At 39.6% G+C, this 15,620-nt stretch overlaps 1 protein-coding gene across 3 annotated transcripts in view; it reads right to left on the bottom strand.

Annotated features, from left to right (window-relative positions):
- The window catches only part of LOC147620541 (putative LRR receptor-like serine/threonine-protein kinase At1g67720), a 119,598-nt gene that overhangs the window by 55,920 nt on the left and 48,058 nt on the right, over positions 1-15,620 (bottom strand). For all 3 annotated transcript variants that reach the window (XM_086824765.1, XM_086824766.1, XM_086824767.1), the window contains exon 3: positions 13,353-13,819. In XM_086824765.1, the coding sequence (XP_086680891.1) occupies positions 13,353-13,819 (467 nt within the window). The remainder of the gene's footprint in view (positions 1-13,352; positions 13,820-15,620) is intronic.

The raw sequence follows: 15,620 nt of genomic DNA, 5'->3' as shown, positions 1-15,620 counted from the left end.
GGTAATAACAAAGACGCATAAACCATCTCAATAGATAAAGGCCTGGGAAAATTCCTACAATTTTCAAAAAACAAATGGTGGAAAAAGAACTTTTGATTTGCAGCATGCAGAGTTGTAAAGCCTAAGTTGTAGAGATAACAGCCTCTCTATCAGGAGTGACTTGTGTTATGGGGCTCGTTTGGAAGAATCGCTACTATGTTGCTTTCGCACTGTGATTTTAGCTATGGCCACCTTCTTTCTCATTCCTGCCTTTTTGTAGAAGGTTCTGTGATTTACTACCCATGCTAAAGTAGGTTCTGTGCTTTGCTACCCACGCTGTAGAAGGTTCTATGCTTTGCTACCCACGCTACAGAAGACTACCTCATTGTGGGAACGCTAAAGAAGACCGCCGCCTTGATCATTAGGCACATGTTAAGCCAAGTAATTACCATCATCTTAGAGATCACAAAATAGAGAAAAAGGGAGATACGTACACAAGAGTAGGCATAATAGAGTTATGTTATATTGCATGATCCTTGTCGATTATATAGAGACAGGTTTTGTAACCGCCAGTGCGCATGATATGAAGAGGCACATTTACGATGGTGCCCAATGCACAAATATAATTATTCTAAAATTCCCCCCATCTAAAACACAAGAGGGACATGAAAATGGGATTTGATTTTGAACTACCGGAGATTTATTTTTCTAAGCTAAACCTAGGCTAAAATTACATGTGCCATCAATTCAATTTTAGAATCGGGACATCCACCTTGATAGTAAGTAGCATTAGCAAGATGTGATGCCTGGGCGAAGAATAGGCTTAGCTGGGCACTACTTAGATCATTAAGGAGTAAGGGGCTAGCCCGACATACAATACATGTGGGTGCTGATTATGCTTAGCATCTACACATAAAGGTAAAAGGTGTGGAACTACCTTTCTTGTATAGTCATCAATATAATCAGAAAAAATTAGGGCAAGGTCGCCATGGGCTTCAACCGAGCCCTTTGATTGGGATGTCCTTTGAATTTTCTTCACCCATAGAATATGGGGATCCTCAAAGAGATTGAGGAGAAATTTAGAGATGACTGAATCTGCATGGTTTCATACGCGATCAGAAATTGCCATTATTTCTTCTTTTACACAGGGGCTACTAGGTGGCTTTTCTTCTTGCTTTGCTCCATGATGCACAACTGACTGTTGTGCATGTTACATAGAGAGATCAATAGTCTTGCATCTTGCAAGGGGAGGGATTATTGCCAGCACAAGGGAGAAGGGACCTGCAATGAATCTAGGTCCACGATTTTATTAATATTTCGAACGATTCTAAAACTTTTTCCTCTCCTGCATAAACACTTAAGAGGTTTTGCTTCATCCCTTTAGTTGTGGTAATTGCTTATCTTTAATTAAAGAAAATGATAGCAAGGTTAGGGATTTACACATCGTCTAGATCTCCGATCTACACAGGCAAAGAGTGTTTTTGGAAGCTTTGATACCATGTAGGAGCCTTCTTAATCATTAGGCACATTTTAATCTCAATAATTCCAATCTTCACAAAGATCACAGAATAGAGAAAAAGGGAGATACACACACAAGAATAGGCATAATAGAGTTATGTTATATTACATGATCCTTGTCAATTACATACAAGCAGGTTCTGTAAACTGTTAGTGTGTATGATACAAAGAGTCACATTTATGGTGGTGCCTAATGGTGTGTTCACACTAATATAATTATTCTAATTTAATAACTATTTAATCCCTCTCTTGTGTGCTGCACTACCACTATTATACTCACATACAGCACTTGCACATAAAATTACCACTTCAATTAGATCTAGTGTGACACAAAGTTGGAGGTTTAACTTTGGTCACATCTCAAACCCAAAGGTTGAGAAAGGGGAGGCGGTCTCGGTGTCAAAGAAAGCAACATGAACAAACTCTCACCGTCTATCTCCCTAGATCAAAGAAAATACATAGACATCAAAGGTGAGATTGTATCTAGAAGAGGAAATAGGAAAGGCTCTGGGGAAGCATTAATTTAAACCCAAAGATCAGCTCCAAAGTGAGGGCAAGTCTTTGCTGGAAGAAAATCTTTTGGCTCAATACAATGTGAATTGAAGTGAAAGGGGTATATTGATATGGCTCATTTGGACGGATTAGATGGTTGGGCCGCATCATTTTCAAAAAAAGAAAAAAACCAATAAAACTCTCCAAAGTGAATAATCTGCTCTGACCAGACAGCTATAACTTTTTCTGTACTACTCAAAAACATCAAAGGATAGAGATTGAAAAAATAAATATTTTGATATAAGTTTCATAAAAATCGGAGAAGCGAGCACAAAGTTATGATTGTTTTAGTGAGAAGTGTCAAAACTGTCCCAAATACACAGTTTGCTCTAATCAGATAGCCATAACTTTTTCTATGCTACTCAGAAAAAACATTGAAAACATCAATGGATAGAGCTTGAAAAAATAAAGATTTTGATATAATATGGAAAACATCAATGGATAGAGCTTGAAAAAATAAAGATTTTGATATAAGTTTGATAAAAAACAGAGAAGCGAGCACAAAGTTATGACTGTTTTAGTGAGAAGTGTCAAAAAACTATCCCAAATACACAGTCTGCTCTAATCAAACAGCCAAAACTTTGCCATTAAAAATAGAGTACGGAAAACATCAATGGAGTGAACAGTACCAAAACTGTCTATACCCACCTGCAAACTGTGGGGAGAGGGAACTATTTCCCTCACTAGAAAAGTAACTTCCAAGATACATGGTGGGTTGAGGTTGCCCAAGGGAGTAGAGGATCCTCTTATAATAGATTTGGAAGCAAGCTACTCATGTGGACACAGTAAGTTCTAAAGCAAAGAGGGAAAAGATAGAGAAAGGCACCAAAAGAGACTTCCAATTGGAGAGGACCACAAGAGTAGGAGAGTCTAGTGCTTAAGGGAGATGGAAAAGCATAGGAGGAGCTGAATACAAGGCTATGGCATAGCTACAAGGAGAGAAAAAAAATGAGGTGTTTGAGAGGGAGGAGAGAGGCCTCTTTTATAGAGAAACTCTCACCCTGTTACATTTCCAGCCAGTAGATTCCTTCGCCCCTGGTGACAAAAGAACATGGGTCACCATCAATTGTCCTTTTGGGCACATTTTGATAAGTTTCGCATCTAAAGATGTTCATGAATCTTTTAAAATTGAAAAAGTCAAGAGTCCTCTCACATGGATCTCATAGGGACCCTCTCTTTTCAACATGTCAATATCTTCCATATTCCACTTAGGATTTCTAGAAGGATCCCACACTTCTCCACACTCCTCCACATTCCCTTCATATGCTTGGCATGTGGTCTCCATCTTATTTAAGTATCTTATTGAGTCCATGTAGACATTTGGCCTACCCTAAATACATGACTCATTTCTATCTTCCCAATATAATCCAATAATATTTCACTCTCAAACCACTCTATTCCCATACCAAGGTATTTATAGTTGATACACATGGTATTTACAATGATTCACTCCACTCATACTCACATCCACAATCATTCTACTAATTATTCTAATTAGTATCAAGCCCATATTTGTTATTATATGAAATAAAGTAGTCATCATTAAATGATTGACAAGCCACAACGAGATTAGCCACCAAAAACCGTATCCCATCGTCGATAGCTTCTCCATCACACTTCTTGGTTCCCATGTTTCCATGACTAGCTTCTCCATCACATTGTGGGCCTTGCAAGATTCTCCCACAAGTTTCCACCTTATTATTATTCTGAAAAAAAAATATCAATTTTTGTTGTTGTAGTAAGGACCACACTAATTGTTTATGATGGATTTTATGCTGATGGTTAGCTCTGTGGTTTGGCCTTGTAAATATGAACTGCTAGGTTTGTACAAAGCTTGTAGCTCACTAGGATGGAGTTCTCTAAGTTGTGAGAACACATGGCAATCTATCATTGGAGATGAAAATTATGTAGATGGGTGTAGAACGGAGCCTTTCTCTATAAAAAAGAGGGGCTATTTATTTTCTTTTATTTAAATCCTTTTATTTTTAAGAGTCTCAAATCTCATCCAAGATGTTATCATGTGTGGATCTCATTCTCTCTCCATGTTCCTCTTTTCCACTACCTTTACATCCCCTAGCACTTCATCTTTGCAAGGCTAAACCCAAGAACCAACTAGTCTTGCTATGTGTAAAGATTTTATCAAAGTTGAGAGAAGTAAAATCTTTATCGAGGTGGTTAATGTAATGATTTCAATGCAAGGTTACATTAATCTACATTGATATCCAGAATGCATACCTAAGTTCAGCTCACAACCAATCAAATTGCATCTACTACTAAAATATTCCAAAAGTAGCTACTCATCATGATGAGGCTAGGTGCAACTGCAAAGTTTAAAGGAAAAGGTTAAAACCAATAAAATTGCATCTATTACTAAAATATACCAAAAGAAGCTACTCATCATGATGGGGCTACGTGCAAGTGTAAAGGTAAATGAAAAGGTAAAAACTTGTGACGTTGGGGAGTTATATATTACACCTTGCTTCTTATTTGGGAGCTCCCTTATGATGTGTCTCCAACAAGATAAAGATTCATTGTGGGCAAGACATTGAATTCTTAGAATAATTTTGTACACAGTATTTAAATATTTCTCATACCTAAGAATGCTAGATCCCCCTTTTTAAGATCATGTATACCTAGGGATGTTGAGAGGTAAGTAGATTATGTTGAAATAATATTGTTGCATCTAGGTTAGTGGACTTGTAAAACTTGTGGGTCATATGGCTGGTGTTGTTTGTACATCTTGAATGATGCCATAAAATTGATATTTTTTAAGGAGGAAATCAAGATTAGCTATAAAATGAGTGTACCATGTCTTGTAAGCCAAATTAGCTACAAAATGACTTGTGTACAAGAATCGATGCTTTAGAGAATAAGCCATATCAAGTTACCTTGTCAAGGTTGAGATTGTAGTTCTTAAATAATAATGGATTGTAACTAAGAATGGGTACACATGAATTTTAATGAGATCCTCTAGAGATTACTTTCTACATTGTGAGATCTCAAGCGCATCCTAAGCATGATATGTAGATAGAGAGGTAGATATGTATGAAGGTGTGTGATGGATCCCAAGTACAAAAATATGTGCGGCAATCAAATGGATAATGAAGGTGCTCAAAATGAAAATAGAAAGTGTGTGGTGTAACGCAGAAGATGGGTGGCGTAAGGTTTGAGAAAGAAACCGATGGCCTTGAAGAGGAAGAGTTTAGGCAGTATGCACGTGTAGTTGGATTGTAGTTGATAGAAGTGAGGCTGGAAAGACCACCAAAGAAGGTCTACAGTTGAGTGGGCTCTTGCAGAGACTATTAGTTGTAGGCTGGAGTTTCCTGAATATACTTTCCAACTTTTCGAAGCGAAACCAACATAGTATGAGAGAATGGATTGGATCAGAGTGGGGTGAGAGCATAGGGCTGGAGAGTCTTGAAGGTGATGCATCCCCTTGGATCTTTGAGGAGCTAAGCCTCGTTAGAGACTCGAACCAACTCGATTCTGTTCAATTGTTGTTGTTTCGTGTCAGTGTGTGATGGTTTGTAAGGCCTGTCATGCGAGATAGTGGATTTCAAGATTTTGAAGATGTGATGTGATTCAACTGAGGGGAATCATTGTACTTTTGTGTTTTCTTCTTATATGTGTGTGCCCATGGCTTAGGGTTGTTGAGATAGAGAAGGGTTTTCTTCTATACCTGGAGAAAATATACTGTTTAAATACAAATCATGTTCTTTTGATGTTTCAGTTGTGGGGTGAAGATGTGGTTTTGATTGAGTTTATGAAAATGGAGCCCTTGAGTGTGTGAGTGTGATGATTGTGGAACTGATTCTATGTCAGAATTAATTGAGAAGGCATAGAGCCATCTCTGTGTCAGCTGAGCATTAGAGATGTCAATTGATGGTGTAGATTACTTGCTCTGACATGTTTGAGATTGGGGAAAGTGTTTATGGGTCTCAACGGACAATTAGAGTAGTCAACTGACAACAGTTAGATGGGATAGTGATGAAAATGGAGGGGGGCTTCCTCGATGCATGGAAACTCTTGAAAATAGATAGGGCCTCCCTCTTTGCATGACCACTCTTGAAAACGGATGGGGCCTCCCTCTACGCATGGCCACTCTTGAAAATTGAGGGGGCCTCTCTCTAGACATGGCCACTCTTGAAAATGGAGGGAAGGAAGGGGAGGGGGGGAGGGATGGGGGGCTCCCGCTCTGTATGCCTACCATTCAGAATGTCAGGGGTGGAAAAAGAAACATTGGAAGCTTGTAATTTCAATTCATCATCCATATGCTAGAGAAAGCTATGTGATGCTCTTGCAGCGTGCACCCCATTTTTTCTAAGAAACAATTCCTTCTTTCTTGTAGGGCATGGATGATGCTCAACTAAATGGATAAATTTTTCTATGTTATCAATGGACTCACTTTATCAATCCCACTATGTGTGTGGTGGGGTGGAAATGCTTTTGATGAGCTTCCACCTCCGTCTCATTCCAATATCCATGGTTGAATGTCAAACCGAGATCAAAATAGCCAAGATTCAAGTGTTTATGAGATGCATGGTAAGCCCTATGCCATCCTCTTTATACAGTATAGAGACACACGCATTTTGTGACCCAAAAAGAAATTGTCTCCCATGTAATGAAGAAAACATTGATTGGCTTTAATATTAATAGCCTAAGATAAAACATCCACCAAATATTGTTGGGTTTTATGCTGTGTATGCACCCAGAGGAGTGCTAGTGATCATCAGTAGATTACTGGGGCACTTTTTAGTTCAGCTAGTGGAGGTTTTTTCCCCCAGTTTAGCTTAGTTTCACTTATAAACAGTTTATAAGTGTTTTGGTCCACCCGGCACATTTTATGTCCGGACATGCGAACACATCTTTTAGGTCACTTTATTATGTGGCTATTGTACTTCACATTATAAACTGAATACACAACAAGAGTCCTGTTCTCTCTCTCTGCTCCCCACACTTGTGTTTGCAGTATCTCCAAATACTAACCCTAACAGCTGAAAGCCTTCATTTGGTATCAGAGAGACATCCATACAGGCCAACTCCACTAGCCACCCTCGCCGTCAGCTGTTCGTACGAATTCGCTGACAGCTACTGTCCTTCGCCGTACAACTCTGCCTGCCCGTACTGTTACATCTCTGCGCAGCAAGACAGGTGCTTCCGTACAGTCAGCGCCGCCTTCAGTACCGTACAGCTACTGTCCTTTGCCGTACAACTCTGCCTGCTCGTACTGTTACACCTCTGCGTAGCAAGACAGGTGCTTCCGTACAGTCAGCGCCGCCTTCAGTACCATACTGTACCTGCTTCTGTACTGTACCTACATACAGTCGACTGAACCTGTACCTACTCGCTCAGCTCCATACTGTGCTCCGTACAGTACCACGACTGCAGCTACCGTGTACCTACTCGCCCAGCTCCGGACAACACTAGTCGACTGTTTCTGTACTGTACTTGCTACGAGTACCTACAGCTACCTACAACGATAACCTACTGTATACCTGTTCGCACTGCTCAGTACACTGCTCCGTATAGTACCAAGACTGGAGCAGTGTACATTCGTCGTACAGTCATCGTACCTACAGTCTGCTCCGTACAATCATCTGTACCTGCACAGTACAATCGACTGTACTACTGCTCAACATAGTAGTGGTAAGCATTACATACTTTGAATTTTGGGCATTTTTATTTTCTTTGTGAAAATCTTCAGGTAGATACAGGCAGACTTTCTTGCAAAGAAAACTCTACAGGTTTCTTGCAAGGTTTTGGGTGTAGTCATTTTGAACATTTTTGGGCATTTTTGGCACTGTGTAAGCATTTTTGCTGCTCTACTCAATTAGTGGTGCATTGTGTTGCACATTTAGAGGATTGAGAGTGCAGGCATATTTGGGTAAACTGTATTCAGTGGAGTACAGTTGCTTTCAGGGTTCTTGCTATTGGGTTTTTTGATACACAGGTACAACATTGTGCATTGGCATAATGGCAAATCAACAGCAGAGTGATGTATTCATGTATTTGTCTAAGGAAGACAAATTAGACGGCATGAACTACTCCCTGTGGAGTTTTATGCTGAAAAATGTGCTTGTGGCGAAAGGTCTTTGGGATTTTGTTAGTGGTGAGATGAACCACGTCCAGGTCCACCATTGGCTCCAGAGACTCCTCCCGAGAAGGGGGTGCTCGTGGACGAGGATAACCGGTACAGGCTCCAGGTCAGCCATTGCCTGTTCAAAGAACAAATTCTCAGAAGACATGGGATGCCAGAGATGCACAAGCCTTGTCACTCATTGCATTGTCAGTACAGAGGTCTATTATACCTCATATTTGTTCAGCTAGCTCTTCACAGAATGCATGGGTGACTTTGGAGCAAATGTATGGTGCTTGTAATGAGGCTCGGATCTCGTTTTTGAAAAGAGAGCTAGAAAATCAGAAAATGCATGAAGGAGATGATATGTCTAGCCACTTGAATAAGCTGCAGGATTTGAGAGAGCAACTCATCAATGTGGATAAGATTATTCCTGAGACACAGCTTGTGTCCACCATCTTGCACTCTTTGCCAAGATCTTACTTGGCTTTTCATACCTCTTTGAACCTCATCATGAGGAATGCTGTTGAACCCCTCAAGTATCAGGAACTTGTTGCTCTCTTGCTACAAGAAGAGCAAATGAGGAAGTATATGAATATGAACACAAGTGCTGAACAAGCATTTACTACAGGGGTCAAAAGGGGAAAGGCAAATCTGAGCCAAAGAGTTCAAATCAGAATTCAGGTGATGGTGGTTCATCTCAGGAAACCAAGAAAAGTGATGGACAGCCCAAGAAGAAGGGTAAATGTCATTATTGTAAGAAGCCAGGTCACTACATCACAGAGTGTAGAAAGAGGATTGCCAAAGAGAAGGCAAAAGAATCTGGGATGTTTGTAAATGATGCCTCTAAAGCTCCTCCAGAGACTGCTTCTTTTGTTGAGGACAGGGATTACTATTTCTATACATGCAGCTATGATGCCTCTTGGTCTTCACAGGCACTCAGTATGATAGAGCATGCATGTACTTGGTATTTTGATAGTGGTGCTTCCAAGCATATCACATCTCGCAGGGATTTGTTTTGTCATGTAGGCCCTGCCCCTGTTGGCAAAATTGTTCAGTGTGCCAACAATGCTTCATATCCAGTTCGTGGCATTGGGGAGATTCAGCTCATAGCCATTGATGGCTCTATTCTTCGACTTACAGATGCCTTATATGTACCAGGGATAAAGAAGAATTTGTTGTCCATTTCTTCTTTGGAACATTGTGGTATGCAAGTCCACTTTGATGATGATAAATGCATGGTCAGAGACAAAGCTAATGCTTTGACCTTGATACATACTGGTACATTATGTCATGGACTTTATCAGTTGGATGCATTTCAGCCAGTGGATCATTCTGCTTATAATGCATTCACTCTTACTCCAGCTATGGTTGATGCGGAGTTATGGCATGCTTGCATGGGGCATGTAAATTTTGGTAGTCTTATGCTTATGCAGTGACATAACATGTTTACAGACCTACCTCTTATGGAGAAGCCTCCAGATCACATTTGTGAAGGATGTATTTTGGGAAAAATGCATAGGTTTTCCTTCCCACGTGATCAGGCTCTACCAGCAACTGCAATACACAGTGATCTTTGTGGTCCCATGAAGATGAAGTCATTAGGAGGTTGCTTCTATTTTGCTACATTTATTGATGACCTCCCGTATATGCTGGGTCTATCCTTTGACACAGAAATCACAGGTATATGATGCATTTTTGGCCTTTGTAGCACTTGATGAAACAGAGTCAGGATGCAAGGTTGACTCTCCGTTCTGACCGAGGGGGGGAATATATGTCACACATGTTGAATTCCTTTCTTGAGAGTAGAGGTATAAAACATCAGTTTACTACTCCTTATACTCCACAGCAGAATGGGGTTGCAGAAAGGAAGAATCGGTCACTCATGGAGATGGCCAGATGTATGCTAAAGGCAAAGAGGCTACCACATATCTTTTGGGTGGAAGCTGTCATGTGTGCTTGTCGCATTTTGAATCGATGTCCTACAAAGGCATTGGTTTCCATTACTCCTTTTGAGGCTTGGCATGGCCGCAAGCCTTTGGTATCACATTTTCATATTTTTGGGTGTCTTGCATATGCACACATACCCAAAGAGTTGAGGAGGAAGTTGGATGATAAAGCCACAAAATGCATTTTTGTTGGGTATAGCCGTGAGAGCAAGGGCTACTGGTTATATGACCCACTATCCAGGAAGATATTCACTAGTCGGGATGTGAATTTTGATGAAAAATTAGAAATATCCATGGCTGGTTATGATGCAAATCAGGCTGAAAATGATGTGTTTGAAGGTCTACTACCTATGGAGTTTCATTCCACAGTTGGTGATCCAACTCATGAGGGTACAGGATAGCCAGCAAATCATGAAGGTGGTGCAGAAATTCAGTAGTAAATTGAGCCAGAAGCTGAACCAAGTATGGGGCAGCAGGCACCATAGGTCAGACACATACCTAGATGGTATTTGAGGACATTACAGGACAGCCATCTAGAGGGTCCTCTTGCTGGTCATACTCATAGGGAGACACGAACCAATGAGCATGCACACATCATGGATTTCAATATGGTTATGGCAGCCAGTTTACAGGATGATGATGAGCCTGATTCATTTGTGGATGCACGAGATAATGTGCATTGGAACAAAGCCATGCACGATGAGCTTGATTCTAGTAAAAGGAATCAAACATGGGATTTGGTTGATCTGCCCAAAGGCAAGAAAGCAATTGGTACTAAGAGGGTCTATAAGTTGAAAAGACATGCAGATGGATCCATTGACAGGTACAAAACCCGTCTAGTTGCAAAGGGCTATGCACAGAAGAAGGGCATTGATTATGAGGAGACATTTGCTCCTACATCCCGTATGTCGACACTTAGGTGTGTCATTGCATTGGCTGCACATCGTGGTTGGGTTGTTCACCAGTTGGACATAAAGACTGCTTTCCTACATGGCGACCTCGAGGAGGAAGTTTATGTATATCAGCCCATAGGTTTTGCAGAACATGGTCATGAAGGGAAAGTATGCAGGCTGAAAAAGGCCTTGTATGGTTTGAAACAAGCTCCACGAGCTTGGTATGCAAAGATAGATGCTTTCCTACTCACTGAACAGATCTACTGGTCATCAGTCTTTATGAAGATAATCTCTTGCTCATGGGATCTAATGATGACAAAATTGTAGCTTTTAAAGAGATACTGCAACAACAGACATTTGACATGTCTGATTTGGGGCTTGTACACTACTATTTGGGCATACATTTTGTGCAGGATGATAATAGAGGCATTGGGTTGTTGCAATCTCGGTATGTTGCTAAACTTCTCGAGAAATGTAAATTTCAAGATTGCAAGTCTATTGGCACTCCTATGGAGCCAGGGATGAAACTATCACTACAAGATGACAGTATTTCCTTTGATGCCACTCCATATGCTCAGGCTGTTGGGTGCCTTATTTACTTGTGTACTACACGGCCAAATATTCAATATGCAGTCTCTCAGTTGAGCAGATTCATGCACAGCCCGTGGTTGTCACATTGGCAAGCTGTGAAGCGTGTATTCCGATATTTGCAGGGTACCTTGTCTCTTGGATTGCTTTATCCTGAGGGGGTGACATGCAGTTATACGCTTACAGTGATTCAGATTGGGCTGGTGATTTTGATACCAGACATTCCACTAGTGGAAATTGTTTCTTTCTTGGCTCTTCATGCATTTCTTGGCTAAGCAAGAAACAGACCACAATGGCCACTTCGTCTTGTGAGGCAGAGTACAGAGCAACCTACACTACTACTGTTGAGTGTGTTTGGCTGCGTCGTCTCATGACTGATATGGATATTTCAGTGGAGGAGCCTAAACCTATCTATACTGATAGTCAGAGTGCCATTACTGTGGCCAGGAATCCTGTGTTTCATGCTCGCATGAAACACATTGAGATTCACTATCATTTTCTTCGGGAGAGACTCCAGGCAGGTGATATCAGTCTAATCTACTATCCTACATATCAAAATGTGGCAGACATCTTCACCAAGGCATTACCACATCCGAAACTCGAAGCATTCTGCACTGCTTTGAATTTGTTTCCTTTTGGTGGATGATGTACATTGATCACATATCACTCCAGGGGGGTTTGTTGGGTTTTATGCTGTGTATGCACCCAGAGGAGTGCTAGTGATCATCAGTAGATTACTGGGGCACTTTTTACTTCAGCTAGTGGAGGTTTTTTCCCCCAGTTTAGCTTAGTTTCACTTATAAACAGTTTATAAGTGTTTTGGTCCACCCGGCACATTTTATGGCCGGACATGTGAACACATCTTTTAGGTCACTTTATCATGTGGCTATTGTACTTCACATTATAAACTGAATACACAACAAGAGTTGTGTTCTCTCTCTCTGCTCCCCATGCTTGTGTTTGTAGTACCTCCAAACCCTAACCCTAACAGCTGAAAGCCTTCAAATATACAATGACTTAAAGCAATACGAAAGGTAATATTTTTGGGTCTCCCATGAGACACTAGATTGGTTACAGTAGGCAATGGTGACTAGACAACACAAGGCTATAGTGCTAATAATTGAAGGGAAAGAGTACTTTAAAAGATACTTGTGGGTTACTCTGTAGGTTTTGTAAAAGAAGAGGTTGGCACAAATGGTACATAAAGAAAGGAAAATTGAGAGCCTTATTGAATGGGAAGATCCCTCCAAAACCAACCAGTGAGATCCTACTAGTGTTAGGCTAAAGAGCCACTCTCACCACACTAAATTATTTCTAGCCTCTATAGGGGATGGGTCGATGTTCAGGGTCATGGAATCACACTAGAATATTTGTAGCATCTAAATGGGAGACGGTCATGGATTCCCACCATCAATACCCACAGGATGTTGTCAACATTGGGCAATTATAAAAATCTCTCTCTCTCTCTCTCTCTCTCTCTATATATATATATATATATCCAATTCGATCAAGTTTGAAAATTAAAATGAGTATAATTATTTATGGTTTTTAAAAACAATTTGATTTGATTACCATTTCAAATGGATTTTGGTTCTTCTGGGTGTAATTTAATCATGTTTCAACTTTTAATCATTTCAAATCATCAATGTTATTTTTTACATAAATAAACAACCCCCTAAGAGAATTTATCAACCCAAAATTGTGAAGACTTGCCACAATAAAATACATCCAAAAGTTGCAAAAACAAATTCATCAATATTAAAGCTACATTTATGCTAGCTTTCACATGTTACTTACAATCTTGAATATATGTCCCTGCTGTCTGGAGTTGATCTTCAGACCATTTAAGCATTTCGATTGCATTGAGAAGTGGCGCATCCATAGAATTAGCAGCAGGAACAAGGGTCACTTGCAAGGGACTTGGAAAGTCTACTTGTTCATTAATCGGCAGAGAGATTGAGGTAAGGTCTCGGGGTGAGATTACCTCAAGTGCAACCTCCTGATTAAGTAATAAAGAAAAGTGACGTTGAATATGGGGTACAACCTCTGCAAAGTGTAGTTCTATGTAAAAGCCACCACTTCCTCCAAAATCATCAAAAACAAAAGTAAGGTTCCTTGAAGCGTTTGTCGTTATAGCTGTTGCCATGACCTTACTAGGAGGTTTCTCCAGATCATCCGCTATGATGTTTATGTTTGAGCGCGTGGAAAGAATTGGAGTAGTTGTGTTTGCTATCCAAATTCGATCAAATGGATCATCTGGATACCTAATCAATAAACATTAAAAGTATCGTAAGAGGTAATTTAAAAAAAGAGAAAATAGTGAAGGTAAAAAATCAATGTAGACCTCGCATATTTTTTTGAGAGCTTAAAGATTAGCACTATCAAATTAGAATTATCAAATTAGAATGTGAAGGCTTTAGTACCCTTGCAAGGGGAGTTTATCCCTTAAAAGGGAAGGTAAGAAAAAGAGATCCACAGAATTGGGAAAGGAAAACATATACCGTTTTAATGTCTTAAAATCGTATGCCCTGTCAATGTCTAGCTTGATTAAGATATGGAGGTTTAATATAAACCCTTTTAATGTCTTGAATTTGTATGCCCTTTCAATGCCTTGACTAAGAAATTGACGTTTAGTATACGCCCTTTAAGTTTTTGTGCTAATCACTACTAGTATATCAAACCCCTACGATGCTAAGCTATGAGACAAATGTATGGTGGTGTAAATTTATAACACTTACAAAATACGTGATCTTTCTTTAAAAAACATAACTTAGGCATAGTATAAGGCATTGATAGAGATAATTAGAGTATATTTTATTAAGCAAAGATAAAAAGGTAGGCTACATTATTCCACACCCACATAAGTACAAGAGCCTAGATGGATATTAAAATTGTTAAGAGTGTGATGATAAGGTAAGGGAGTAATCACACTATGATGAAAAAATGATTTGTGTCCAATGGGTCACATAGTGTATCTCTATCGACCTAGAGATGTGGGGTAACCACATGACTAGGTTTGATATAGGTCCGAATGAACATTTGCATACCATCGTACTTGATGTGTAAACGTAGTCCATAAACTGGTATTAATTGCAAAACTATGCCTATAAAAACCTTTTGACATCGGCATTATTGAGACTAGCAAAAATTTGGCCATATTGGCACTAGTTGCGTCCATTAGTTTTTAGATTTGGCCATATTGGTGACTAGCCACCCTTGGGCCCATAGCATTAATGTTTCCAATATTGAAGCCTTAGAAATTGTGTATGAAAATTATGAAAAACATTATGTATAAAGATTAAAAAATTACATAAGATTAAATAAACAGTATTTTCTAATGAGTCAAACCATTGTATAGCCTCAAAGATTGCATTTTTTAAGGTTAATTCTGAAATTTTCCTAATTACTTGACATTAAACTTGAAAGCTTTCTAAGAAATGGGTATGATAAGAATGTGAATCATTAGCCTTCAATGATTTGAAGTAAAAATTATTGAGATAACGAGTTTAATTACATGACATTAAAACCTTAATCTTAAACCTCAATGTTGTGTAAGTAGTGGGTATGGTAGAAATGTATGTCCTTACCCTTAAATTAATAAAAATAAAAAATTATTAAGATATAAAGGTAACCTAGTGCAAATATGGATGGCCTTCAAGGATGACACCTCCACACTCATGGCATGCTGGAATGACACCTCCAAGCTTATGGCATTCCCATGGTTGGTGAGATTATGCTTAGGACGCCACTGGATTACAAGTTGTATCATAGCCATATTGGATTTATGGCATAGTTATAGTGCTAGCTCATATAGTCGGGTTTGCACTAGAACACCTTATTTATTTTGGTAGAAGAGTAACTTCCCTTTATTATGTAAAAATGAGTAAGGAAGAACAATAATATTCATGTAGGAGTTTGAATGAATGTGAAAGCACCCGTGTTGGTGAAAGTGTGCGTGAAGAAGTTTGCTTGCAAGGAGCTCAGTCTCACTCTCTCCCTCACTTTCTTCTAATGGTATCAGAGCACCTTGATACACGTAAAGGATCTTAAGAGATAAGAAAAGGA

The sequence above is a fragment of the Cibotium barometz genome, chromosome 31 (genome assembly GCF_041138505.1).
Source record: "Cibotium barometz isolate CiBa-2024 chromosome 31, ASM4113850v1, whole genome shotgun sequence".
Lineage (NCBI taxonomy): Eukaryota > Viridiplantae > Streptophyta > Polypodiopsida > Cyatheales > Cibotiaceae > Cibotium > Cibotium barometz.
This window is presented reverse-complemented; position numbering and strand designations above follow the sequence as displayed.